The sequence below is a fragment of the Ovis canadensis genome, chromosome 11 (assembly GCF_042477335.2).
Source record: "Ovis canadensis isolate MfBH-ARS-UI-01 breed Bighorn chromosome 11, ARS-UI_OviCan_v2, whole genome shotgun sequence".
Lineage (NCBI taxonomy): Eukaryota > Metazoa > Chordata > Mammalia > Artiodactyla > Bovidae > Ovis > Ovis canadensis.
Window position 1 is genome coordinate 41,893,643 of NC_091255.1, and position 27,139 is coordinate 41,920,781.

The window sequence follows — 27,139 nt, forward strand, 5'->3', positions numbered from 1 at the left end:
ATCCCCAGGGGTAGGGAAAGATTCCAGCAGACAACCTGGCCTCTAAGAGAAACATCCGAGGAGTCTCCCTTTTCCTCTGGACGGTGCTGTTTCTGGGCGAGATTCCTGGGACCTGACAGTCACTTTTCACCTGCAAGGGAAGCGCGAGGAGAAAGCCAGCACACTGAGAATGTCAGCGAGGGGAGTGGGAAGAGCACCCTTGGCTGAACTGCCAGGCACATAATAGTGTCCTCACTATTTAACTCAATTTAGTTGAATTTTTTTTGCTGTTAGCAGTCAAACGTTAACTTATTCAGATGGCAATCTCCCCAAACTAATATCTTAAAATTCAGTCTAAAAGCACTTTGGGAACCTGACAAAATGATCTAAAATTCATGTGAAAATTAAGGGAAAAACCAAACGGGAGGCCTTCCCCTGCGGTTCAGTGGTTGGTTGAGAGTCCGTCTGCCAACGTGGGTGACACGGGTTCGATCCCTGATCCGGGAGGCTCCCGCATGCTGTAAAGCAACTAAGCTCATTCACCACAACTATTACGCCTGTGCTTCAGTGCCCAGGAGCCGCAACTATTGCGCCCATGTGCCTAGAGCCGAGCTCCCCAACAAGATAAGCCACTGCAATGAGAAGTCTGTGGACTGCAACAAAGAGTAGCTAGCGCCCACTCGCCGAAACTAGAGAAAAGCCTGCGCGGCAACAAAGAACCAGCAGGGACAAAAATAAATGAAATTATTTTTAAAAGGATAAGGCTTAACACTTTCTGAGTACCTAGTATTCATTAGTACATACTGTCCTAAGTGCTTTACGTGTATTAACTCGTTTAATTCTTTTAACAGTCCCAAGAGAAAGTATTACTCTTAATCCCATTCTGAGGATTAAAAATAGAGATTTGACCAAAGTCACAAGGGAAATACATTAACAGAATCAGAAAATGTAAATTAATACAGTCCTTTCTAAAGCAATCGTGCAGTATTCATCAACAACCTTGAGATGTGCTGACTGACCTGCAATGTCAGTGCAAAATCCACCCCGAGGAGTCAGCTCTGAACACTGCCTTACGTTCACTAGCGGAAGGCTGGGCCACCCCGCCTGGACTGGATCTGCACGGTTATTCTCCACTGCCTCCACTCACACATGAGAGCCCCAGAAGAGACTGAGAGGAAGGGGATCTGGAGCAAAGCAAGCAGCCCAGTTAGAAGGATTTGCCATATTCATAAAAAACAGGTGACGGAGATGGGAGGGAGGCAGGGGGGCAGGGGACATGTTGTACACCTGTGGCTGATCCATGTGGATGGACGGCAGAAACCAGCACGATACTGTAATTTCTTTCCAATTAAAAATCAAGAACAAAAACATAGCAAATCCAGTCACCTACTGGCTTTGGAGGAAAACAAAGGTTGTACACAGAAGAAACTATAATTTATAGCCCTGTTACTTGGCTCAGCAGTTAACGCGATTATATTGTATTCATAATGTGCACATCTCAAATCTGTGATAAACCCTCACTTCCAAGCCACTAGATTCTAAAACTAAATTAAAAAATAATAATTTTATGCTATTTAGAAATATCGGAAGAAACTGGTTAAGAGTTGAAAATGACTAGGAACAAGTGGGGTAAAGAAAATGATGTTTTTTTATTTTGAAATTGCTGTTTTTAAATTAAGTTGTAATATTCTTTGACTTTTTATATTATTCAGGTAATATTAGAAAGTAATTTTTAAAAGAAAAATATCCAGAAAAGCACAAATAAAATATAAATCCCCCATAAAGCCTATCAGCCAGAGATAGATAGATTTTGCTATCATTTCAGCCTGTGTTCTATACTTACATTTAATCTCTGTATTGTAAAAAATTAGACTGCTCCTAACTAGATTGTTTTCACTTAATTTGTTAGAACATTTCCTCAGTAATTAGAAACCAAGTTTTGATCTGAAGCAGTATACTCCTGGGATGAAGTTAGTTATGTCAACTGAAAGCACATGAATTTGATAATGGATTTGCTTTGTTTAAAACTGAGGGAATATATTTCCTGAGAAAAAGATAAATCACATTTATAAGAGATATTAATTTGCTCTTACAAGACTCCTTTCAACTAGAAAAAAGGTGCTTCCCCATATACTACAATTTAAAAAAAAATAAATCAGGTTACAAAGTACAGTGTGATCCCTAACTTGCTTGCTAAAATGTAAACGGCAGTGGGCAAAACAAACCTAGAAAAACACACCAAAAAATAAATAAGAATTCTTGGTATGATTATAAATGATCTTTATTTTCTTCTTAACGCTGTTTGAAATTATATTCTGTGAGATGAAAATACCTCCTTTCGTATCAATAACCAAGAAATGTCATAGCCATCAGCGATTTCTAGCCTCTGAATGTGAATGAGGGCTCCCCAAATCTCACACGCTGCCGCCTCCCCACCGTGACTGCTGGGGGGAGGGGGTGATGCAAAGAAACAGGCAGCTGAGGTGCATATGAAAGGGATGAATTCAGTAAGCCCAGAGGTTTCCCTTTTTCCATGCTAAATTTTGCATGCTAAATTCTGTGGGGATGAAAAGATACCTGGTAATACCCACCCAGGGTCTAGATACTGGGTGGAGCTTGGTTGGAAGATCCTGAAAGAATTCCCATCCAGGAGAAAGGCACAGGTGGGGGCAGGCTCAGTTTTTACCAAGAAATACCCAGGGTTTGGCTGAAAGACACCGAGGTGCCTCAACTGTAGAAAGACATAAGGAACAGAGCTCAGACTTGCAAGTACCTAGTTAACTGGACAAATTAAAGTCCATCCTAAATATCAAAAAGTGAAAGTCACTCAGTTGTGTCCGACTCTTTGTGACCCCATAGACTATACAGTCCATGGAATTCTTCAGGAGAGAATACTGGAGTGGATAGCTTTTGCCTTCTCCAGGGGATCTTCCCAACCCAGGTCTCTCACATTGCAGGCGGTTTCTTCACCAGCTGAGCCACTGAGGGGGCTCTTTAATACGTATGCAGTTAAAAATTAAAAGCTGGCTTCACACACACAAATCACAATCTGGCAACCAACTCCGCAGGCCAACCATGCTTCCCTTATAGACAGGCCAGACAGCGTGTCAGTCGCTCAGTCATGTTGGAAACTTTGTGACCCCATGGACTATGGCCTGCTAGGCTCCTCTGTCCATGGGGATTCTCTAGGCAAGATTACTGGAGTGAGTAGCCTATTCCTTCTCCAGGGGATCTTCCTGACTTAGGAATTGAACCAGGGTCTCCTGTATTGCGGGCTTCCCTGATGGCTCGGTTGGTAAAAAATCAAGCTGCAATGTGGCAGACATGGGGTCTTAAAGAGTTGGACAAAACTAAGCGACTTTCACTTTCACTTTCCTGCATTGCAGATGGATTCTTACCAGCTGAGCTACCAGGGAAGCCCTACAAATGCTAATAAAAGCGATTAAGAATATCAACAAAAAAACAGGAGGGTTGGGGGGAGGTCTTATGACCAACCTAGATAGTATATTAAAAAGCAGAGACATTACTTTGCCAACAAAGGTCCGTCTAGTCAAGGCTATGGTTTTTCCAATGGTCATGTATGGATGTGAGAGTTGGACCATGAAGAAAGCTGAGCGCCGAAGAATTGATGGTTTTGAACTGTGGTGTTGGAGAAGACTCTTGAGAGTCCCTTGGACTGCAAGGAGATCTAACCAGTCCCTTCTAAAGGACATCAGTCCTGGGTGTTCTTTGGAAGGAATGATGCTAAAGCTGAAACTCCAGTATCTTGGCCACCTCATGCGAAGAGTTGACTCATTGGAAAAGACTCTGATGCTGGGAGGGATTGGGGGCAGGAGGAGAGGACAACATAGGCTGAGATGGCTGGATGGCATCATGGACTCGATGGACGTGACTTTGAGTGGACTCCAGGAGTTGGTGATGGACAGGGAGGCCTGGCGTGCTGCAGTTCATAGGGTCGCAAAGAGTCGGACACGACTGAGAGACTGAACTGAACTGAAGTAGGGGGAGGTCTAGTTATTATTTCGATGAGGTAAAAAAAAAATTCTTTTTTAAAAGGAGTTATGTCAAATGAATAAAAAGTTCTTTGGATGGTTATTTAAAATGGGATAAATAAAACAGACATATATGCCTTTTACCCAGAGCCTTTTACATTAAAGTAGGTAAAATAGACAGGGAATAGAAAGAAAAAGCCTTCTAAACTCTCCCCTAAGACAAAAACTTGTTGATTAGATACTGATGAAAACTTAAGTTAAAGGTATAGAAGCTGGCGCAATTTAGATAAATATCAGTTCAGTTCAGTCGCTTGGTCGTGTCCAACTCTTTGCGACCCCATGGACTACAACACACCAGGCCTCCCTGTCCATCACCAACTCCCAAAGCTTGCTCAAACTCAAGTCCATAGAGTCGATGAAAATGTATGTAGTACTAGTGAAAGTCACTCAGTCGTGTCCGACTCTTAGAAAACAAGGACTGTAGCCCGCCAGGTTCCTCTGTCCATGGGATTCTCCAGGCAAGAATACTGGAGTAGGTTGCCATTTCCTTCTCCAGGGAATCTTCCCAACCCAGGGATCAAATCCCAGGTCTCCTGCATTGCAGGCAGATTCTTTACCAGCTGAGCTAGGAGGGAAGCCCCCAAAAATGTATGTAAGTTGGTATATTTCAATGGGCTTTATATAAGGTAGTCAAAGCTCTTATTTAATTACACTGTGGGATAAACAGGGCATATAGATTGCCCCTAAGAAAATATTAACTAAACGTACTGAGAAAACTAATAGTTACCTGAGTGATACAAAATAAGTAAACTGGGAACTAACATGCAAGGGTTAATTTTTTTAAGTGATTTTCCTTTGGTTTAATTTATAAACTCAGAAAGGTCTTTGCTAAATGCCTTATAACATAGAACTTCGTAAATTACATTTCAGTTTGATAAAAATCCTGCCACTGATTTTAGTAACTTCAGGCGACAAAACCATCTTTTAAAATAACTAATCAATTGCCTTTTGTCTTGCAAATGTCTAAACCAGAATATAAATACAGGGCTCAAGGAGCTGAGACTAAGCCCAATTAAGCAGGCACGACTGGGAAATAAAGAAAAAAAAAGTGGCAGTTTTAAATCTAAATTTCTGAGAATGTTCCCTCAGCAAAATCTTACAGATAGTATGACTTAATCATGTAAACAAGCAACTTTAAGGTATTCCAACTGTTTGTTAACCAGTAAGTTTATACTGTAATACCTGGTAAAGCCATGAGATCTCTATAGTTTATGTCTGTATACACACAGATGATGCCTCTACTTCTAAAAGGTATTATTAGAACAGGATTTATAAGGAGTGGTACTTAATTTTAATAAAAAAGTGCCTACATTTAAAGAAAACTGGCCAAGACGATTTTCAGGTTCACATGAACTGGGAAATATTCAGTATTAAGTTGACATCTGAGACTAATGTTTAAGTTTGTGAATCTAAATTAATAAAGATGTCATTAAGAATCATCATTAAGAAGAAGTGGCAAGAACATACAGAAGAAACTGCACAGAAAAGGTCTTAATGACCCGGATAACCACGATGGTGTGATCACTCACCTAGAGTCAGACATCCTGGAATGCAAGTGGGCCTTAGGAAGAATCCCTATGAACAAAGCTACTGGAGGTGATAGAATTTCAGGTGAGCTATTTCAAATCCTAAAAAATGATGATGCTATTAAAGTGCTACACTCAACATGCCAGCAAACTTGGAAAACTCAGCAGTGCCAACAGGACTGGAAAAGGTCAGCTTTCATTCAAATCCCAGAAAGGGGCAATGCCAAAGAGTGTTCAAACTACTACACAACTGCAGTCATTTCATATGCTAGCATTTTTAGTAACACTAAAAATTCTCCAAGCTAGGCTTCAATAGTACTTGAACCGAAAATTTCCAGTTGTACAAACTGGATTTAGAAAAGCAGAGGAACCAGAGATCAAATTGCCAACATCCGCTGGATCATGGAAAAAGCAAGAGAGTTTCAGAAAAACATCTATTTCTGCTTTACTGACTATGCCAAAGCCTTTGACTGTGTGGATCACAATAAACTGTGGAAAATTCTGAAAGAGATGGGAATACCAGACCACCTGACCGGCCTCTTGAGAAACCCATATGCAGGTCAGGAAGCAACAGTTAGAACTGGACATGGAACAACAGACTGGTTCCAAATAGGAAAAGGAGTACGCTAAAGCTGTATATTGTCACCCTGCTTATTTGACTTTTATGCAGAGTACATCATGAGAAACGCTGGGCTGGAAGAAGCCCAAGCTGGAATCAAGATTACTGCGAGAAATTTCAATAACCTCAGATATGCAGATGACACCACCCTTATGGCAGAAAGTGAAGAGGAACTAAAAAGCCTCTTGATGAAAGTGAAAGAGAGTGAAAAAGTTGGCTTAAAGCTCAACATTCAGAAAACTAAGATCATGGCATATGCTCCCATCACTTCATGGCAAACAGATGTGGGAACAGTGTCAGACTTTATTTTGGGGGGCTCCAAAATCACTGCAGATGGTGAGTGCAGCCATGAAATTAAAAGACGCTTACTCCTTGGAAGGAAAGTTATGACCAACCTAGACAGCATATTAAAAAGCAGAGACATTACTTTGCCAACAAAGGTCCGTCTAGTCAAGGCTATGGTTTTTCCAGTGGTCATGTATGAATGTGAGAGTTGGACTGTGAAGAAAGCTGAGCACCGAAGAATTGATGCTTTTGAGCTGTGGTGTTGGAGAAGACTCTTGAGTGTCCCTTGGACTACAAGGAGATCCAATCAGTGCATTCTAAAGGAGATCAGTCCTGAGTGTTCTTTGGAAGGAATGATGCTAAAGGTGAAACTCCGGTACTTTGGCCACCTCATGCGAAGAGTTGACTCATTGGAAAAGACTCTGATGCTGGGAGGGATTGGGGGCAGGAGGAGAAGGGGACGACAGAGGCTGAGATGGCTGGATGGCATCACCGACTCGATGGATGGGAGTTTGAGTGAACTCCAGGAGTTGGTGATGGACAGGGAGGCCTGGCGTGCTGCAATTCATGGGGTCACAGAGTCAGACACGACTGAGCGACTGAACTGAACTGATGCAGAGTACATCATGTGAAATGCCAGCTGATGAAGCACAAGCTGGAATCAACACTGCACGGAGAAATATCAATAACCTCAGATATGTAGATGACACCCTAATGGCAGAAAAGGAAGAGAACTAAAGAACCTCTTGATGAAGGTGAAAGAGGAGAGTGAAAAAGTTGGCTTAAAACTCAACATTCAAAAAACGATGATCGTGGCGTCTGGTCCCATCACTTCATGGCAAATAGATGGGGGGAAAAAAATGGAAACACTGACAGACCTTATCTTCTTGGGCTCCAAAATCACTGTGATGGTGTCTGCAGCCATGAAATGAAAAGACATTTGCTCCTTGGAAGAAAAGCTATGATGAACCTAGTGTATTAAAAAGCAAAGACATCAACTATGGTGACAAAGATCCACGTAGTCATAGCTATGGTTTTGCCAGTAGTCATGTATGGATGTTGAGAGTTGGACCATAGAGAAGGCCGAGTGTTGAAGAATTGATGCTTTTCAACTGTGGTGCTGGACAAGACTTTTGAGAGTCCCATGGACAGCAAGGAGATGAAACCATCACTCCTAGAGGAAATCAACCCTGAATATTCACTGGAAGGACTGATGCTGAAGCTCCAATACTTTGGCCACCTGATGCAAAGAGCTGACTCACTGGAGGAAAAGGGGGCAACAGTGGATGAGATCGTTGGATCGCATCATTGACTCAATGGACATGAGTCTGAGCAAACTCCAGGTGACAGTGAAGGACAGGGAAGACTGGAGCGCTGCAGCCCATGGGGTCGCAGAGTTGGACACAGCTGAGAGACTGGAGAACAAGAGAGTCATCTAAATTAAGTACAATCTTTTATTGTATTTAGGTTTAATAAATAAGACCTCACTAATCTCTTGCAAGAAAATAACTGGACATGATGAAACTTCAAGGTAAATGAGATAAAAATTTTGGGACAAAAGCTTTAAAGTATTATTTTAGAAATGTCTACTTAACGTGATCTTTCCAGATGTTTGGTAACTTAAGATTCTAAAATTTAAGCTACGTGATGAAAGTTTACCTAAAAGATACTAAGGTACTAAGTCATCAATTACTGAAAAAAAAGAATTAAAAGTATAGAAAATATTAATGAAAATACTTGGTATCACCTAAGATGTTCTTTTATAAGAAAACAGGGTGTCAGATGGTAAATAATCTGCCTGCAATGCAAGAGAGCTGGGTTCCATCCCTGGGTCGGGACGACCACCTAGAGAAGGAAATGGCAACCCACTCCAATATTCTTGCCTGGAGAATTCCACCGACAGAGGAGCCTGGTGGGCTACAGTCCATGGAGTTGCAAAGAGTCAGACACGACTGAGGAACCAACACACACATCAAGAAAACAAATGTTTTAAAAAATTATCACTGATGTTTAAGCTCACCAATTTATAAAATGCCAATGTAAAGATAGAACCTAATTGTTTACTTCTTAGTTTCACTAAAATTAATATTTTAAGAGTTGAGGATTCTAATTTAAACATGTGATTAAAGCTATGAGAAACAATATAGTAACTTTTCAAAATACAGTAAGAGATACAATGAATGCTTTCAGTAAAGATGATATGAGAAATGAAATTACATGTTGGTAAAAAATAAATGAGCTGGTTAATCTTATTTAGATGAAAAATGAAAGACAGGTTGGATACAAAAAGTGATGAGAGATTACGAGGAGGAACCCTGAGGAAAGTTTTATGCATAGTCACGATTAACTAAATTTAGACTGAAGTTAACTAAGTAAATGGACTGTTAAATGAGCTAATACAAGACTGGAAATTTTGTCTCCTCTAAGTGCTCCTTTTGATCACAGATTGTTTTATCAAACCTGCAGAGAAAGAGGATCAAAGACCAAACGGAGGCAGAAAGCCTTTGGAGAGAAGAGCAGGGACAAGGCTGGAGAAGGCAATGCTCTTGGAGCCACTGACAGAGGAGCTGGGGCTGCAGGTGGAGGCGGGCCTGAGATGGCAGGTGGGTGGGAGCGCCTTCCCTAGGGAATGAGGGAACAGGCACCCCTGGGAGGAAATAACCACAGGCGCCTAGGCAAGAAGCACGGGGGCCTGGACCACAACAGGGCAGGAGGGCCAGACGGCTGTGATGTGGACATATTGCCACGGCAGGCTCAGTACAGCTTGCTGGTGAGCTACAAGCAGGAAGGAAGAATCACAGATGGCGCCAAAGCGCCGGGTCAATGGTGGTGCCAGTTACAACACAGGCTGCCTGGTGAGAAGCAACTGTGAGGGGGGAAAATCAAGAGACCCATCTACAAGGGGTGGGGTGGGGGTGTGCAGTATACACGGAGGGAGTAAAAGGGACAAACTCTTTTGGTGTCAAATAAGCTACAATGATACAGGGCACAACACAGGGAATATAGCAAATATTCTACAGTAACTATAAATGGAAGACAACCTTTAAAAACGGAATCACTGTACTGTCCACCTGTAACATATAACACACATCAACTACACTTCAGTAAGAAAAACTAGGTCAACACAGGAAAACAAAGAGACTCATGTGGAACTTATGAAGTGTAAGATGATCATCAGGCATTCCGGTCAAGATGTCAGGTAGACAAGCTCCCTCACAGGCTGCGCTGAAGATGCAGAACCGGTACAGAAAGCACAGGCCTCACGGTTACCTCCCAGGTGAAGGGGCAGAGAGGGAAGTGGCCCAGACAGCACCAAGGCCCATGCGAGAGGTGACTCAGCGAGCGCGAGCCACCAGGGAGGTGGCCTTGAAGTCCAGTGAAGTGTTTCCCGCAGGAGATGGTGATCACTGGGCTGAGCTGCCAGGGAGGAGAGCTGGTGACCTCGATGAGGGGAGCTTCAGCAGAGCTAATGGAGGAAAACTCAGTTTTGTTCCAGGGAAAACTGTAAGACAATGGAGGACACACACCTCTCTGAAGCCACATGTACTGCCTTCAGGGATACCAGAGCTGTGCTCCACCTCCATCATTGTGGCAAAGCGCCCAGCAAAGAGGAAGTGTGGAATCAGAGTCACCGAAAGAATGTCAGCCCAGCAAAGAGGAAGTGTGAAATCAGAGTCACCGAAAGAATGTCAATCTGAAAATTCCCAGTATTTCAACCCATAGTAAGAAATCTGAATGCAAAGACTTCCCTGGCGGCCCAGTGGTTAAGAATCCACCTGCCAATGCAGGCAACACGGGTTTTATCCCTGGTCAGGGAACATGCCTCAGAGCAACTCCAGAGCCCATGCTCCGCAACAAGAGAACCCCCCACAACAAGAAGCCCTGAGACAAAGAGTAGCACCCACTTGCCACAACCAGAGAAAAATAATTAAAAGGAATAAAAACCCAAATGCACATGAAAAGATGCTCAACATCCCTAATTATTAAGAGAAATGCAAATAAAAACTATAATGAAATAACACCTGACAGCAGTCAGAACAGCCATCAAAAAGCATATAAAGTCTAGAAAAGGTGGGGAGAAAAGAGAACCCGCCTACACTACTGTTGAGATGAAAACTGGTGCTACTACTATGGACTACAGTTCGGAGGTTCCTCAGAAAACAAAACAGAGCTACCAATCCCACTCCTAGGCATAAACCCAGACAAAGCGTAATTCAAAACGACACACGCACTCTATGAACATAGAGCACAGCACTCTTCACAATAGCCAAGACAGGGAAGCAACCTGCCATCAACAGAGGACTGGGTAAAACACACGCGGCACCTATACACAATGCAATACCACTCAACCATAAAAAAGAACAAAATAACGCCGCCTGCAGCAACACGGACGCAACTAGAGGTTATCACACTAAGTGAAGTAAATCAGATGGAGAAAGACAAAAATCATGACATCACTTACATGCAGAATTTAAAATAATGGCACAGGGCTTTCCTGGTGGTCCAGTGGTTAAGAATCCACTAACCAGTGCAGGAGACACAGGCTCAATTCCTGGTCCAGGAAGATTCTACATGCCTCCGAGCAACTAAGCCCGTGCACAACCACTGAGCCCAAACTCCACAAGGAGCCACTGCAGAGAGAAGCCCACGAATCCCAACCAGCAAGTAGTCCCCACTCGCCCCAACTGGAAAAGGCCGCCCGCAGCAACGAAGACCCACTGCAGCCAAAAATACATAAAATAAAATTATAAAAAAATAAAGTACAGCACACATGAACTTATCTACAGAACAGAAGCAGACTCAAAGACAGAGAACAGACTTGTGGTTACCAAAGGGGAGGGGGAGGACTGGGAATGTGGGGTTTTAGATGCAAACTACTACATTTAGAATGGAGAAACAAGAAGGTCCTACCATACAGCACAGGGAACTATACTCAATATCCTACGATAAACCATAACGGAAAAGAATATTTAAAACAAAAGGTATGCATGTGTAAAACTGAATCACTCTGCTATACAGCAAAGACTGGCACCACATTGTAAACCACCTACTTCAATTAAAAAAAAAAGACACCAGAATGGCTGAGAGCCAGAGCCCCCTGCCCATCCCACAACATGACGTCACACCTTCCCTCCACGACGGGGGATGGACAGACTCTGCACTGCTCTCTCACACCCTCGTGGACACTGGGAGCTAAGTGACTTAATATGTACTGTGACCGCGGCTGAACCAAGAGACCAGAGAAAATAGGTCCCTTCTCCCCCCAAGTTTTCCAGAGATTCTATATGTCAATGACATACTAAGAACACGTCACCATGGGGTTAAAAACAAAACAAAGCAAACCGGTGATCAAGTCATTTAAAGAAAATCTTACTCCAAACCCTCTGAGACCTTAGAAACAGCCACAGTTAACAGAACGAGTAACTTCCCCTTCCCTGACTGACAGACACACTTCTGTGTCCTGTACTGCAGCCTGACAGCCAAGCCCTCGGCAGCAAAGGCAGGCCAAAAAAATAGCCAGGTTTCCTACCTGACAGAATGTCTTCCGATAATTCCCTTTCTCGTTCAATTTTCTCCTCAAGAGTTGAAATACAGAATTCATAGCCAGCAAGAGCCAGTTCCTGTCTGTAAAGCAAAGAGGATCAATCAGCTGTCCTGTCTTCCACCTCGGGTTTGCATCATCTAGTGTTAAGACGGATGGGAACTCTGTTTCAAGTCCCTAAGGGGTATGAACCTCTCCTCTGTCAGAAGTTTGTTTTTTGTCATCTCGGGGCACTGCTGGGGTTTCAGTAACCAACACAACCAGTGCTTCCTCCTCGCCACTGGCAGAGCCGAGGGGCCAGCTCCAGCGCAAACGGAGGCCTGGGCTCACAGCAGAACTCTGACTGCCGACCTCGTCCATTTCCGGGGGATGTAGCACTCCCCACTTCTCTCAAGCTGCAGGGCTCCAGCACAAGTTTCCTTTATAGAAATGGAAGCCCCAACCAGGGCGTTAAAAGGCATTTGGCCCCAGTCCGGGGACCCTCAGTCACCAGTGAGGACGCCCAAGCGGCCAGCAGGCCGACTCTGGACAAAAAGAGGGTTGCCTGCTGGCATCTGAGACACGGGGAGCACCACAGAACATCCATCCGTCCTGGTCTTTGCTCCTCCACTCTGACTCTCAGCTCCTCACTGGAAGCGGCACTAAACAAGCTTACCTCTCCTCCGGCCTTGGCCAGACGACCCTACGCTACTCCGTTCTCAGAAGAGGAGCAGCTTTCCCCCGAGCCAAACCTTGGCAGCAGCAGGGACCTCATGCAAGCAGGGTGTGGAGCAGGGGAGGCTGCCCACAAGACGTTCTCAGTCATCAAGAGAGAACATTTCTGAGCAGGGTAACTTATGGGCTAATTACTGTGGGTACCGCACAGCTTTCACCTCTTGAGAGACCGTGGGCGTGTCTCACTGTCCAGTGTTACCATCCCTGGGCTTCCCCTTAACCCAGGGGTCCACACCCACCAATATCTGGTCCTGTCTGTAACTCATCCAGAGAGACTAACCTGGCTGCAATGCTCCCTAGCATGAACCAACCTCAAAGTTTCTCTATAGACTTGGAGTCAAGAGGCCCTGAGGCTCTGGTCTATCCAGTGTCCAGCCAAATGCCGGGAGATGGACCGGGTCCCCCCAAAAACAAAGGAGCGGACCACTCGGGCTGCAGGTGCCCATGCCAGGGTCTCTGGCTGCAGTGAGCACTCCTCCTACAGCACTGGGCTAGGTACCATTCAAAACTTGTAGTACCCAATTTCTGCAGCAACTCAAGGGCTAAGGAGAAGTCAAGCCTTCCCTTAAATTTACCCCAAATTAACCCTCCAGGAGTCCTCTGCTTACATCCTCTGAGTTTTCACCTAGAGAGTGAAGGGCACCAGGCCCCTCTATCTGCGTCCCTGACCTTTGGCACACATCTAAAATGCTTCCCAAAGCCTTTCCTATGTACCTGGCAGACTTTTTCTTCTATGTCAGAATCCAGACTCATCCAATACTTTTCAGTAGCACTGCTTTCCTGTCCCACTCGTCCGAAGGCCTCTGCCCCATGCCTCGGTGCCTCCTTGCTACAACCTAGCCACCCCATCACCTCTACAGCCTTTACAAACTGCCCATTGGACGAGCCAGTGACACCCTCTCACAGCAACTCTCTCATCATATAACCTGTACCTAACTTCCTGCTTTGTTGATACTTCCACCAGCAAAATATGCCACCCCCGGCCACTCTTGCGTTGCTCCCAGCTTTCCTAGGAAAAGCAAAACTAACATTCTAACAACTTCCCAGTTTAAGCAGAAACAGAACACGTGACCAGGCCTGTCATGGTGCAGCCACGGGGACAAGGGCTGCAGGCCCCAATGGACACAGAAGGGGCAAGACTGGAAAAGGCTCAAGATCTCAAAGATGAGGGATGGGACACCAGGAGGGTGACAACCAAGATTTTGGATACCCAGGTGATTAGTAGGATGAAAACTGTGACACCCCAGGGTCAGTTTCTGACCATAGCCCACCCAGACTCTGACTACACTTACCTACTCTGAGCAGCATAAATAGTGGCCAGCTTTAGGGATATCTCTATGATTGCATTGTCTTCCTATTGGGAAAAGAAAAAGGAAGTTAGTTCGTAACAAATAAAATTTCCTCATGAAGTATTTCAGATTCATTTCTAGACTGACTACACCCTGAAAGCCATAGTCTTGATGCTTTTGCAGGAATCAGGCGTCATGCTTCTGCATGAGTGAAAGACTGGCAGTTTTTATACTGGTCTTAGGGGGAAAAATCCCAACTTTTTGGTCAAAATACATGTGGGGGCTGGGTGGAGTTTCTAAGAGATAAGGCTATTTTGAAAACTGCCTCTGCTAGGATGCAATATTATGTAATGTCCTTACCTGTTGCATGCCCCCTCCAAGCAGGTAACTCATTGTTGCTTTAAAAAGTTTTTCTGCCTAAAAACATAAGGAAGAGATTTTTCTATTTGGGCCCCATATCTAGATGACCCTGCATTCTAAGTACTAGTCTGAGGCAGCATTCCTTGAAAAACACATATACAGAAAGGTAACCTTGCGTTAGAAAAAGACTAAAATGCCGGGACCCCACATCCTCTGGGCACCTTGAAAACTACTACTACTACTTGAAAACCACACTACTACTCTGTGATGTGTACAACCAGCTTCAGAGATCAACTTCCCACCCAAACCCACTGTGGCAGAGACTGCAAACTACCCTTTTCTGGTACAGTCTCCTCAGCTTCCACTAGGTCAAGGGTCCTTCCTTTGCATTTCAGGTGTAATCATATGAGGAGGCTGCGGCCAAGAGATGCACGCAGTTTACACAAACAGCTTCAACAGCGTACTTCACAAGGACGCTGCTGGCCCTCCATCCTCTCCCTGCCCACAGCTGGAGGTGAGTCAGTGCTCGTACTCAGGCGAGAATACATCTTAGAAGGAATGTGGGCTCCTGGGTCACTTCATGGGGTAGAAGTGCCCACCCCTCTTCAGGGTTCAGCCGCCTCTGGACTAATGCATTAAAGGGATACGCTTCCTTCTTATTTCAGTCACTTTATCTTGGGGTCTCTTTGTTACAGAAGCTTTGCCTGTACCCTTATGTGCAGAGGTCCCTTGAAGCTAGCCATTCACAAATTCACAACATTACAACATGATTTACTTACATTTTCAAGCTGACCCCTTATAAATGCTAAGTTCGCCATCTGAAAGCAGATTATAAGTTGTTTTTCAGTTTAAAGCATTGTTTCCACTTACTTCAAAATCTTTACACTGAAAACTCCCCTTTGCTTTCACCTTCTATCTAAAAAAACAGTCCAGAAACTGTTGCTAATCTGCTAGAAGCAAAGTTCAGCAATGGGGTGAGAGTACGTGCATAGACTTTGATGATAACAATTCTAGATCCACTCTTCACTGAGAACACAAATATTAATGTTAACTGTTTCTTTTCGGTCTGGGGTTGAGGTTTCTTACAGGTGACAGTTGAAGGGTAAAAAAATGGAAAGCTAAAGAAAACTTAGTAAAAACAAAACCCAGAGAGACATCCTGCAGGTCAGGAATACTAATCAGGAACACTAACAGCCCTTCTCCTGCACCACTGGCGGCGGCTCAGACTGGTCAGAGGAGTTACCAAGTCATAAGTGTAAGCAATGGCCTTCGTGTTGTGACTCTTGTGGGCAAGATGAAGAGCATCATGCAAAATCAGCTCTGCCTCTTCTGGCTCATCTTTCATGATGCATAACTGAAAAGAGAAAACAAAATAAAAGAAACTGAAACACGAAAAGAACAGAGACATGCACCGCCAGACAGAAGCGAGTATGGGCTACGTGTCCCAGTACACAGAGGGAAGCTAGTCATTCATTCCTCAAACACTTATTGAATCCCTGCTCTGCAAAGGCATGGTGTCTGCAGTGGGGACTGGAGAGGGGCTCCCCTGCAGCTCCGCATGGCCACAGATATAGCACACTGGCTGACACAGGCAGCAGGATTGTGAGCACTTTTCACGAGCTCTTATAGCGGAGCTGCTGGCCCTACATCCTCCTCCACTCTTCCTGCAGGACAGGTGGGGCTCAATCACAACCAATGATACAGGCGAAGAAAGGCAAGACAAAGGAACAAGGGGTTTCCTTCAAATGGAGTCAAGAGAAGCCGCCCAAGGAAGCGACAGTTAAATTGAGGTAAAAAGAAAAACAGCCAACTAAGGAAGGAACTATGGGGGAAACTGACCCAAACAGAGAGCAGGGAAGGAGCGAAGGTGCTACAGACTGAAGATAACGGACTTTCAAGAACCACTCAAACAATGAAAGTCAACAGATGTCAACTGATGGTGACTGTCGCTGCCAAGTAGGGAGGCAATGGGGTGGGACCATAGGTCTCACCAGCCAGGGCAAGGAGTCTGGGTTCTACCACAAACGCTGTGACGGGTCAATCAAGGCTTGTGGGCACGGAATGACACCAGCTGATTTACATTTAAATGATCCAGTTGCTGTCAAGCCTGGATGGCAGGGGGCAACAGGGCAGACAAGACTGCAGGCTGTGGCAGCGTGGCCAGGGCGACAGGAGGAGACACCGAAGAGGCGACAGGTTCGAGATTTTGGATTTGGTGGCAAAATACAAAAATTCGTTGCTGGATTCTTGGTATATGGGAGGTGGTACGTAGGTACCACACAAGTTCTCAGAATGGGGCAGACTACAGAAAAGAAGAGGTACTGAGGGAAGGGGTCGGAGGGGTGCCTAAGACCACAGGTTCGTTTGGGTCAGCTGAAGCCTCAAATAGAGTTGGCATGCGGGCCGCACCTGCCGTGTGCGGGCACTCGGGTGGACGCGTTGGGCATGAGGCGGCGGTCAGCGCAAAGGAGGAGACCCGGCACCCCGGGAAGAGGGGAAAACGTTCAGGAAGAAGAGGCCCGCCTCGCTCCCCTCAGCCTGTGCGCACTTCTCCCCGCGCTCGCAACCTCGCAACCGGCAGCGCCGCCTCCACCTGCGCCCGACGCACGGACCCCACGACTCCGTCCACCCGGGTCCCCGTAGTCGAGGGACGCGCTGCAGCCCCTCACCTTGGCTCGCTTCAGCAGCTGGATGATCTCGGCTTCGGCGTCCCCGGCTGCAGCCCCGCCCGCGCCCCGTCGCTCCTGCTCCGCCGCCGCGGGCCTCGAGGACCAGGCGAGCGCTGCAGGAAGGGGCACTGAGGTCACCGTGCTCAGCCCAACCAGCCCGGCCCGCCCGGCCCGCCGGCCTGCACCCCTCACCTGCCAGCAGCGGCAGTAGGCCCGAGCCTCGGCCGCGCGGCGCCCCTCGGCACGGCGGCGCCCGAACTCCCGGCGGCCCGGGCAGCAGGCACACCGGGTAGCAGCGGCCCCGCCGTTCCGCCACCCGCAACAGACCTCCGGCCAGGCCCACAGCCAGACGCCGGTACATGGCCCCCAGAGCGTCCTCTGCGCACTGCGGCCACGGGCTCCGGAAGTCCCGCCCCTGGCGCCGAACGCCCGCCGACTGGCCGGACCGCCCGCATGCGCCGGGACGCAAGTCTACGTCACCTCGCCTTCCTCCCCTGCCCCGGAGAACGCGGGACCGCCATGGCGGCTCCGACTGGGCCTCTCACGCTACCAGCTGTGGTGGAGGAGCTGCTGAGCGAGATGGCGGCGGCTGTGCGGGACGGCGCGCCGAGTATGGGCGGGGGCGCGGGAAGCAGCGCCGGCGGGACGGGGTTCGGGGGTCCGGGCCCACTGGGGAGGTCTCCGCCCTCTTAACTCGCCTGTAGCCCTTCCTTCCCGCGGTCTGTGTTTGTTCCAAACGGTTCCCCTCCTGACCTCTGTGCACGAGTGACTGTTTCAGGGCCCCAGATGCAGGACTTGAGGGGTCTGGACGCTGTGGCTGTGCCTTTATTCCTCTGACCAGCAGAGGACGCTCTGTGACCAGACTCCCCTGGCCGCAAGCGCACGGGGCCAGAGCGCGTCCCCGTTAGAGCTGGCGCCACCGCCGCCATCTGAATGACCATCCAAAACATCGGTTAGGCTTCAGTGAACCTTGCTGGTTCACTTGGGCGGCGTTTGTTTGCAAAGGACCGCACTTTGAAAAGGATTTACCTTGACTTGTTTTTTAAAGAATTGAGAGGAGGAAGCCAACTTTTCTCATTTCAGTTAAATCTAAAGCAGTACATGTGCTTAAAAGATGAGGCGAGCCAGGTATTCGAACATCCTCTAATCCCAAAAAGCTTGGGGGAGAAACCAGTCTGTTGACAGCTCAAACATTGGTTGCCAGAAAGGGTTGTGTGTGAAGAGCACAGTGTGAGAGTCTTGAAGGGGGCGCCCCTGAGGCTTGGGGCTCATAGAGACTACTATCACCGATTCACGTTTTTCAGAGCCATTTTCTTCTAGTTAAAAATCTTTGTTCTTAGACAGTCATACACTCTTCCTGAGCCCCCTCCTTCGACGATAATTTTCTTTAGATCAGTATTCTGAGTTTACACTTATATGATGTAAAATATAGTCACAGCTGAGCCATGTAGTAAGTGATGACTACTTCTTTACTGTAACTTTTTGTTTCCTCTCAAAACTGTCATGATTGCATTTGTTTGGTTGTTTACTTTTCTATATGTTTATCCCTAATTCAATAACTTCCTTTTAGCTCAGATGGTAAGGAATCTGCCAGCAATGTAGGAGACCCAGGTTTGATCCCTGGGTCAGGAAGATCCCCTAGAGAAAGAAATGGCAACCCACTCCAGTAGTCCTGCCTGGAGAATTCCATGGACAGGAGCCTGGCGGGCTACAGTCCATAGGGTCGAAAAGAGTCAAACATGACTAAGTGGCTAACACAAACACACACACATCCATAATTCAACTTCAAACTCTTAGCAGTGTTCTGAATCCTCTACTCAAGATGCTGAGGTGTTTTGTCCATTTCATTTTCTTCTAGAGCTTCCAGGGTGCTCTCCTGAGATCTCCCCCACCATTACTGTCTAGGGAATTCCCTTTACCTACTTTGAGCCTTAATGTTTTGTATACTGTACAGTTTTCTTTTTCTCAGTTTACTGTCTTATTTTATAGAGCACATATTCTCCTGTCCTGAGACTTAATTGATAGTTTGGCTAGGTGTTATTGAATTATATGTTGGAAATATTTACTCAGACATCTTAAAGTAGTATTCTACTACCTTCCAACTTAAACTTACTTTCACAGTCTTATTTTAGCCCTCCTGCTTCATTCCCACTCCAGAGCCATCTGGTGCCACCAATTTCTGGAGGGGTTTTTTTTTTTTTAGGGAGTGAGTGTATTAGAGTCTGAAGTGCAAATCAGGTTGTTGCTTGGCTCTCCTATTGCTAACTTGTTTCAGTTTTCTCAGGTCTTGTAAATAATTTTTGAACATATCTTAGCTGTGTTTCTCCCTGTCCTCATCCTTGAGAGTTTATTCATTTTAGAAAATTCTTGTATTATTGTTTAGTGGAATAGAGTAAAATTTGATGCATAGGTTCAGTTCACCATCTTACACATAAGTCTTTTTGGTTATAATATCCTTTTAAAAATGTTTTTGTCTCTCGTCACTGGTTTAACACAATTTACTTACTTTCCATTCCTGTTTTACAGTTCCTGATGAGCATCTGTTATCGTAAGTATATATCCTTTTGTATTTGGGGTTCTTTATAAACCACTAATGTGTGTTTTTAAAGGCCAGTTCTTTCAACATCAACTCTTTTTTTATTTTAGAAAATATTCTTACTAAGTTAGGAATAATATTTTATTGATGTGATTGTTAAAAATCTGTCTCAAGTGAATAACCAGCACTGTACTTGACAGTACAAGGCACTCCCTTATTGTCCTAAGTGCCACTGTATTTTAACATTATTCTAAAAGGTGTAACTCTTATACTACTAACACATGAAAAGAGAAGGACATTTGACCCTTGAACAACAACTCTTACACATACACTGCTTGGGGAGGCCTGTTTCCTGAGAGGCTAAGCGTATTTAAGAAATAAAATGTACTAGGTACATACACTAGAATATTATCCAAAAGTTAAATTTTAAAATATATGTTTATGTATATATATACATGCACACATACACACACACACACACACATATATATGTGCATCATTCTCAGAAGCACACTGAATGGGAAAAAAAGTTGCCAAAAAGCCCAGAATATACTGTTCATGTTTTTAACTTAGAAAACATCACCATATGTATATATGTTTGTGTGTGTATGTATGCACATACACATATATACTGTGTATAGTAAAATATAAAAACAATATGAAATGTGTGTGGTTGCCTTGAGAATGAAGAAATTGAGGAAGAACAGGAAGGCCTCTGACATATAAAGAGTCTTCTTTATAAACAACATGTTAACATTTATTCTGGGCGGTCGATTATGTGGATTTTGCTGTATTATGTTTTTTTCCAAATTAAAATAAATTTTCAGAAGCTGCTGATGGTAATCCTTCGGGTCGAGTCAGAGAGGTGGCTTTCAGTCCATCATCTAACCTGAGGCTCCTCTCCTTCCCAGGCTGAAATTTGTCTTCGGCTCATCAGCCGTCCAAGCCTTGGACCTAGTTGACCGCCAGTCTGTCACCTTAATCTCCTCGCCCAGCGGGAGGCGTGTTTACCAGGTAGAAACCCAGAGGTGGAATAATCTCAACCAGATCCCCTTAGGACAAATGTTTCATGAATCTGTATGAAAGCTGGTGGACAGTTGAAAGGACTTGACCCAACTTAGTGAAATGAGAGTGTGAGTAGTTACAGTCAGATAGATGTGGCCTGTTAACCCCACCTGGGAGCAGCGTGTGGAACCAGCAATGATCCAGGGAGGCTCTTTGCCCAGGTCTGCTGATCACAGCCAACTTCCCCTTTCTGTCATTTAACACTACAGGGATCACCCTGTTCCTTGTCTCTTGCTTACAAGCAAAAGCCAAAATGCATTTTAAGGTCCTTTCACATGTCAAGGTTTATCTAACAGGATCTGTCAGAACTGTTGGAAGCATTCACGAAGGCCACACTGTGCTGAATGTGGGCAGTTTACTTGGACCTTAGTTCAAGCAGACCTTAAGGTAGGCAGGTTTGTAAAGTACAAATCGGACTCCTATCAGACTCTAAATTACTTTCATGTATTGCTAATTCTTACCAAAAGCCCGGAAAGATATTTTGCTGAAAACTGAGATGCAGAAAATTAACAGTCCCCTATGGCAGCAGGGTTGTATAGCTAGCAGACGGTCCTGCCTGTCTATGTCAACAGCGGGCCAGACTCTCCACCCCCCAAACCCCAAGTTTAGCCACGACATGGTAAGCCAGCTGGGATTCAGAGAAGGGGATCTTGTGAATGAAATAAAAATGTTGGCAGTGGTCTCCAAAATTTTGTGTTTGGCAGGGGTAGAAGCAGCAGCCATCAGCTCTTGTATGAGATCCAGGCCTTGTTGAAGACCAGGAAAGGTGGAACTTTTGAGCTTTGGGGTTCTGGTTTACTTATGACTGTCTCAGAGTTGAGACCATGGTGATTCATTTTTAGCAAGTGACTGAGCAAAGCCTCTCGGGCACATGGATGGCTTGGCCCATGAACTCACTTTTCCATGCAGTAGGATGGTGCAGCCAGCTGGCACGTCCTCGTGCATTTCTGCCTGAAGTAAGCTGGGGTGATTAGTGCTGAATGCTGCAGTTAAAACTTCTGTGTTGTATTTACTTAGAAGAGGCTGCTTATTAGAATTTTCTGTTGGTGAACATCATAGATTAAGAATCAGAACTCTTAAGCGATGTTGTTTGTACCTGAGGAAGGAATTCCATTTTCTTTCCTAGTGTATTTATTTTGGGGTTTTATGTAGCTAACATACCCTTGTCAAAAAGGGCTTCTGAGTTTTCCCATGTCTTTTAGTTTCAGATTCTCTTGTCTCAGTTCCAACATCAGCAGAACACTTGACCCACACAAGCATGATCTTGCTGTTAGTTAAAATCTCAAAGACTGTGTTGGCAATATTTCAGTTATCGTTGACTTATTATTCCTCCCACGATCACCGTGACTTGTTTTAGTTTTCATCATTCACATTCTGTATTATGTCATGTTGCTTTATTTATCATAAAAATGCAAAGTTCTTAGAATTGTGTTGGACTTTGAATTAAATGAGGTTGTAGAAACCTTACAGACACCCTCCAATTAACCTCAGTGGTTTCACTGTATATAGTAATATGGAAGGAATTTGGCTTAATTCAGAGGTTCTGTGAGATGATGATAAAGGTTGAGTTAGATGTTGCCTTGTTACCCAGCTAGTTATCGTTCCATAGGTCGACCTTCTAACAGTCTCACCTCCTCTAGGTGTGGTGGTAATTACCCTGAAGTCACATTCATGTTGTCACCTGAGTTGCTTTTTGATAAACTTCAGTCCTCCTAGGAAGGGGGACGCATCGGTCAGGTTATATTTGTAACAATAGTTATAAAGTTATATTTGTAACAATGACCCCTAAATTTAAAAGCTACAGATTTATGTCTCACTCCCTGTCCATCTCCATCGAGAGTCAGTTGCAGCTTTGATCCAGAACATCGTGGCCCGGGATCCCAGGCGATGGAGCAGCCTGTGTCTGGGACATTGTGGATCTCATAGCAGAGAGAAGTCAGGATATCATAGGTATCCATGTTGAACATTTCTGCCTGGCCAGTCACACTTTACCGGCTAAAGCAGGTCACATAGTCAGCCTGTATGTAACAGGGCAGGGACATATCAGCCTCTTTCCGAGAGGCACTTAACTCAAGGAACGGTGAATCGTATACAGTTCACCACTGTGACGGATGCTGAGGGCTTGGAGCAGCCATAAAGTAAACTGTGCTGTGGGTGGATGACCGTCCAGGGGGCCAGTCTCCTTAGAGCCTCACTGCAGCCGCAGCAGACTCCTCCCAGGAGGTGTGGGCAAGTCCAGTCTGGGTCTGAGTATCATCCTGCCTGCATTCCTTTTGTAAAGGCTCCCCTCTGGGACTGACACTCCTGGCTCCAACTGAGCGAGCTTGGAGCACTTCCTGTAAGAGGAGGTGGTTTTTTCCGCAAAGGGTGAATTAGACAGTCCCTGAGGTCAGTTTCCAGCTCCAAACACATCTGACTCAGATCTCTGCCCGATTATCAGGTTCATTAGTCGTCCACTTCTAGATAGAGAAGCCAACTGAGAAATGACTCTCTTTACCGTATTCACCGCCTTAGGCGGCTGCACACCCTAAGTCCCAGCCAGGGAACTTCTGCAGAACTTCTCCCCACCCCTGAGTGGCCAGGCACGCACTTAGCCTCATGCAGAGAGTAATTGTCTGGGGACCCACCATAAGGAGGAAGTAGTCTGTGTGGAATCCCAGAGGCTTATGCCTAATTAACCATAAATCTAGAGAGAAGAAGAAATCATTGGTCATGGTTTAGAGACCCAAGAATTGTTGGTGTCCCTGCCGGACGTTGGTGGGTTTTCTTGCGGGACTGAGTGCGAACTAGTCTGCTCTCACGCTCTCCCTTCGGCAAAGGGCAGCTCCTCCTCGCACCCCCAGCGCTCACCAGTTAAAACAGGTCAGCGCCTCAGGACTGGAAATGTGTGGTGTGACTTTTTTAATGTCCGGTTTGTAATGGGGCTGAAATGTGTGATGGGTTCAGTAGGCGTCCTGTTACCCAGTCACCGGCCATTTCTGGTCATCCTGCAGCCCCCAAGGAGTCCTCCTGACTTGGCAAACAAAAACCCATAGCGACATGCCTGTACCAGGCGAAATGCTGGAGAGACAACACCTGACTCAACATTGCTATTTTTCAGTGGAAGTCTTACCTGTGTGAGGAAAACAGGAAACAATTCTAGGAGCACTGACATTCCTTTTTTCTATGTAGATTGTCATCTCAGAGCCTGAAACAAACGTGAATGCCCTGGGGCACATCCCCCAGGGGCAGTTCCCTGTCACTGACCCACTGCAGGGGGTCTCTAGGTCCCTAGGATAGTAACTTTACTCCAGTGGGACATTAGGAACGAAGCCCTCCACTTGCTGTCTCTGGCACCTGGGGGTGAGGACGGAGACAAGCCATTTCTCCAGGTCTGTACAGCCACCCTCCAAACACAGGGTCCCCCGTGTCCCCTGACTGACAGCAAGGCCATTGGCTCTGAACGTGGCCTCCTGCCGGCCCTCCCAGGTCCCTGCCCTCATCCCGTCCTGCTAGGTGAGTGGGCAGACCTGGACTTGCCGCTCCCCATGGCAGCTGAGTCACCCCGTTAAAGGAGTCTCTGTTCCACGTGTTCTTCCCACTCCCCACTGGGCCTTTCCTGTCCTCAGACTCCTGCTAGGAGTATGGTGGAGGCTTTAGACATTCACACACATGCTATGAAATAACTACAAAGGCTGAGAAACAAGTACAGTGTGGGGAGCCTTCTCTGTCTCTCCAGTCAACCCTCTGAATCCCCAGGCGGAGAAACAGCGGTTCGTATGGAGGGCTCAGCCTACCTGAGACGCTTCTGTTTTGCGTGTGGAGGTGTCAGGGCAGGGCACTGAGGCAGCAGGAGGATCCCGTGGGCAGGTAGGCCCTCGGAGAACAGCCCTGCACCCTCACACAGGTACATTCAAAGGGAATAGCAGTTTCCCCGCTCACCTTTTCAGGTCTGACTCCACCTGTCCTCCCCTTTCCAGGTGCTTGGAAGCTCCGGGAGAACGTACACATGTCTGGCTTCCTGCCACTACTGCTCGTGCCCGGCGTTCGCCTTCTCCGTGCTGAGGAAGGGGGACAGCCTCCTGGTGAGGACGGATGGGCCGCGGCCATGGCCGAGCTGGTAAAGGGGCAGGGGGTGCTGGGAACCTCGTTCTGCACCCTACATGGGATTTACTCTGTGTGGAAACAGTAGTTCATTGTCCTTGACTTTAGTCAGTCATCTATTCTGGCTTTACCCTCCCAAAACACAGGGGCATTTTAGGAACTATGCCAGTTTCTTGTTTTAATTTAAAAGGTCAGAGATGAAGTTTCAGGAAGGCAGCAAGTAATCCTCAAGAGTTGGCACCTGGGCAGTTATCAGGCCCAGTAAAAACATGAGCGAAACTGGATGCTGGCAAGTGTGTGTGCCCCGACCTCCAGCCACGAGGCACTTCTCCCACTGCCCTTGGACAGCATGGTACTCAGCCTCGCTTGACTTTCACCGGGGGCAGCAAAGCATGTTGGTGCCTCGGCCGATCTCATAGGAGCCCAGAGTGTCAGGCAGGAATGAGACCTCCTCACATCCGTCCCGAGTCCACAGGAGAACCACTACCCCACCTGAGGGCGGGGAGCGATCTTTCCAGTCTTGCCAAGGAAGAAAATTACAGCATCCGCCCCACACTCTCCTTTCTTTACACAGTTGTCACACCTGTCAGGAAGCAGGTGGCAAGTGGGTTTTCCCATTGACAGGGAGGCTCAACTCAGTGATCTCACCTAAAAAACGACAGGGTTGGAGCCAGGCCCTCATCAGCCCAAGTGGTGTGCCCCGCAGTGTGAGGTCCAGGGTTAGAGTGGTGTGTGCCCCATGGTGTGAGGTCCAGCACAGATCATGCCTCAGAGAGAGACAGGCAAGACAATGAGGGTCCCGCCATCCCTGCTCTGGCTGTCCAGTGGTTAAGGACTGAAGATAAGCCCTGTACCCCAGGGGGCTGTCAGATTTAAATGAGATAATCCTTGAGATGCTCTTAGCAACACTGTACCTTGAAGAACCTTAGCCACTGCTGTTAACAGCTTTCTGAGGGCAAGGAAGAAAGTAGTATAATTTAGGACTGACATAAAGAGCCTATCTTGGTTTTCACTTGGTTTCACCTGTCCCTGCTGGATCTACACTGTTGCCCCAAACAGCAAGCCAAGTACTGATAAAACCTCCTTGTCCACACGGACTCCTCGAAAGTAGACACCTGTCTAACCTTGGTCTGCGGTTCTAGGCAGTGGGTTCCAGGCCCCTGGTGTGTGTGCCTCGCTCCTTTCCTGCTCCGTGAAGCCTAGCCCTCCTCGTTGCTAACTGGCTTGTGTACTGTCTGTCCTAGTGCAAGCACCTCTTGGCAGTTTACCTGAGTCAGGTCACAAGGACCTGTCAGCAGCTGAGTGTCTCCGACAAGCAACTGACTGACATAATGTCAGCGGAGAAGACACAGGAAGCATAACAGTGCAGACGGAGCATCACTGACCATCTTTCACAGTAGAAGTCCTGTCCAGAGACACATGCGCCCTGTCACGCGTGGTTCACGTGGAGGAGACATGGGCCAGACTTCACATTAGTGTCCCCTTCCGCCCTGGACTCCAGAGCCAGGACATGTATACAGTATGAAGCCCTCGCGAAAAATCCAGCCTCCAAGCCCCATGAGTAAAAAATTTCCAAATGTAATCAAGCATCTTAGACTCCAAAGCCTAACATCAAGTCGCATCCACAGTGAAGGAGATTTTCAAACAAAGTCCAAGTCCTTAAGAGGCTAGAATGGGAGAGGAGACAGTACGATGGTTTAGATGCGCAAGCGTTAGTTCTTTCTCTTGGGCCCAGAAAGTCTGCAGTAAAAGGTCAGAGCAGGGATGTGGCTACAACAGCAGCAGATAGAGACGTTGGGGTGCTGGTTTCAGCAGGCTCCAGACATTTGCAGTGTTGAGGCCAAAACAGTTGCTTAAATAGGCTGTGCTGTTGGAAAGGTAGCACCTAGAACAAGGAAGTGCAGGTCTGCTCAGAGCATTTCTGAGCTTCGTAACAAGCGGGTGAGGGAGGCAGCCAGAGAGGCTGCCGGGTGTTCCAGGCTAAGTGAGAAAAGGCAGATCTCCAGAGGCTGTGAGGCGGGAGAGGAATGGGACTCTTTTGGACCCCAAGAGAGAGCAAAGGAGCTGTGATGGAAGGAAATGAACACGAGACGGAGCTGAGACAGGACAGGCACCTCCCCCAGCGACAACCATCCACAGCTGAACAGGATCCTAGGACAGGCTTTTCCCGTCTCTCTGGGGCTTCACGTCCTTGCAGGGTTACTGCAGGAGGAGCTGAGCCAGCCACCAGACAGGCGAAGTGGATGGTCTTGCAGCCTAGGTACTCCCAACCCTGTACCCCGGAAACAGGAGGTGCTAAGGAATGAATGTGTGGAAGGTCACAATGGCGCAAGCTTCTGTGGTTGGCACAGCCATCTCCTAGGTGGTGGTGCGGCAAATAAAACCTGTCAAGGCTCTACTCAGGACAGGCCTGGGTGTGA

At 46.5% G+C, this 27,139-nt stretch overlaps 2 protein-coding genes across 5 annotated transcripts in view; one reads left to right on the forward strand and one right to left on the reverse strand.

Moving 5' to 3' along the window:
* The window catches only part of TTC19 (tetratricopeptide repeat domain 19), a 29,528-nt gene extending 11,736 nt beyond the window's left edge, over window positions 1-17,792 (reverse strand). The window contains exons 1-7 of one of the 3 annotated variants that reach the window (XR_011259847.1): window positions 17,228-17,773; window positions 17,036-17,148; window positions 15,610-15,720; window positions 15,146-15,184; window positions 14,367-14,423; window positions 14,010-14,071; window positions 11,992-12,086 (exon numbers count right to left, since the gene is read on the reverse strand). Coding sequence is in view for 1 of the 3 variants with exons in the window: in XM_069603434.1 (XP_069459535.1) it covers window positions 11,992-12,086; window positions 14,010-14,071; window positions 14,367-14,423; window positions 15,146-15,184; window positions 15,610-15,720; window positions 17,036-17,148; window positions 17,228-17,396 (646 nt within the window). In the remaining 2 variants the exon portion in view is untranslated. Of the gene's footprint in view, window positions 1-11,991; window positions 12,087-14,009; window positions 14,072-14,366; window positions 14,424-15,145; window positions 15,185-15,609; window positions 15,721-17,035; window positions 17,149-17,227 lie in introns of all 3 variants that reach the window. The other 2 variants (XR_011259846.1, XM_069603434.1) reach the window with 2 other exon arrangements.
* On the forward strand, window positions 17,493-27,122 carry ZSWIM7 (zinc finger SWIM-type containing 7). 2 transcript variants are annotated; one of them, XM_069603442.1, is made up of 5 exons: window positions 17,493-17,645; window positions 19,562-19,583; window positions 20,483-20,585; window positions 24,596-24,700; window positions 25,964-27,122. In XM_069603442.1, the coding sequence occupies exons 1-5, from the start codon at window positions 17,555-17,557 to the stop codon at window positions 26,078-26,080; spliced, it is 438 nt and encodes a 145-aa protein (XP_069459543.1). In that variant the 5' UTR covers window positions 17,493-17,554; the 3' UTR covers window positions 26,081-27,122. The 2 variants fall into 2 exon arrangements, with proteins under 2 accessions (XP_069459543.1, XP_069459544.1); XM_069603443.1 differs by having other exon boundaries at window positions 17,503-17,645; window positions 24,596-24,735.
* The last annotated feature ends 17 nt before the right edge of the window (window positions 27,123-27,139 follow it).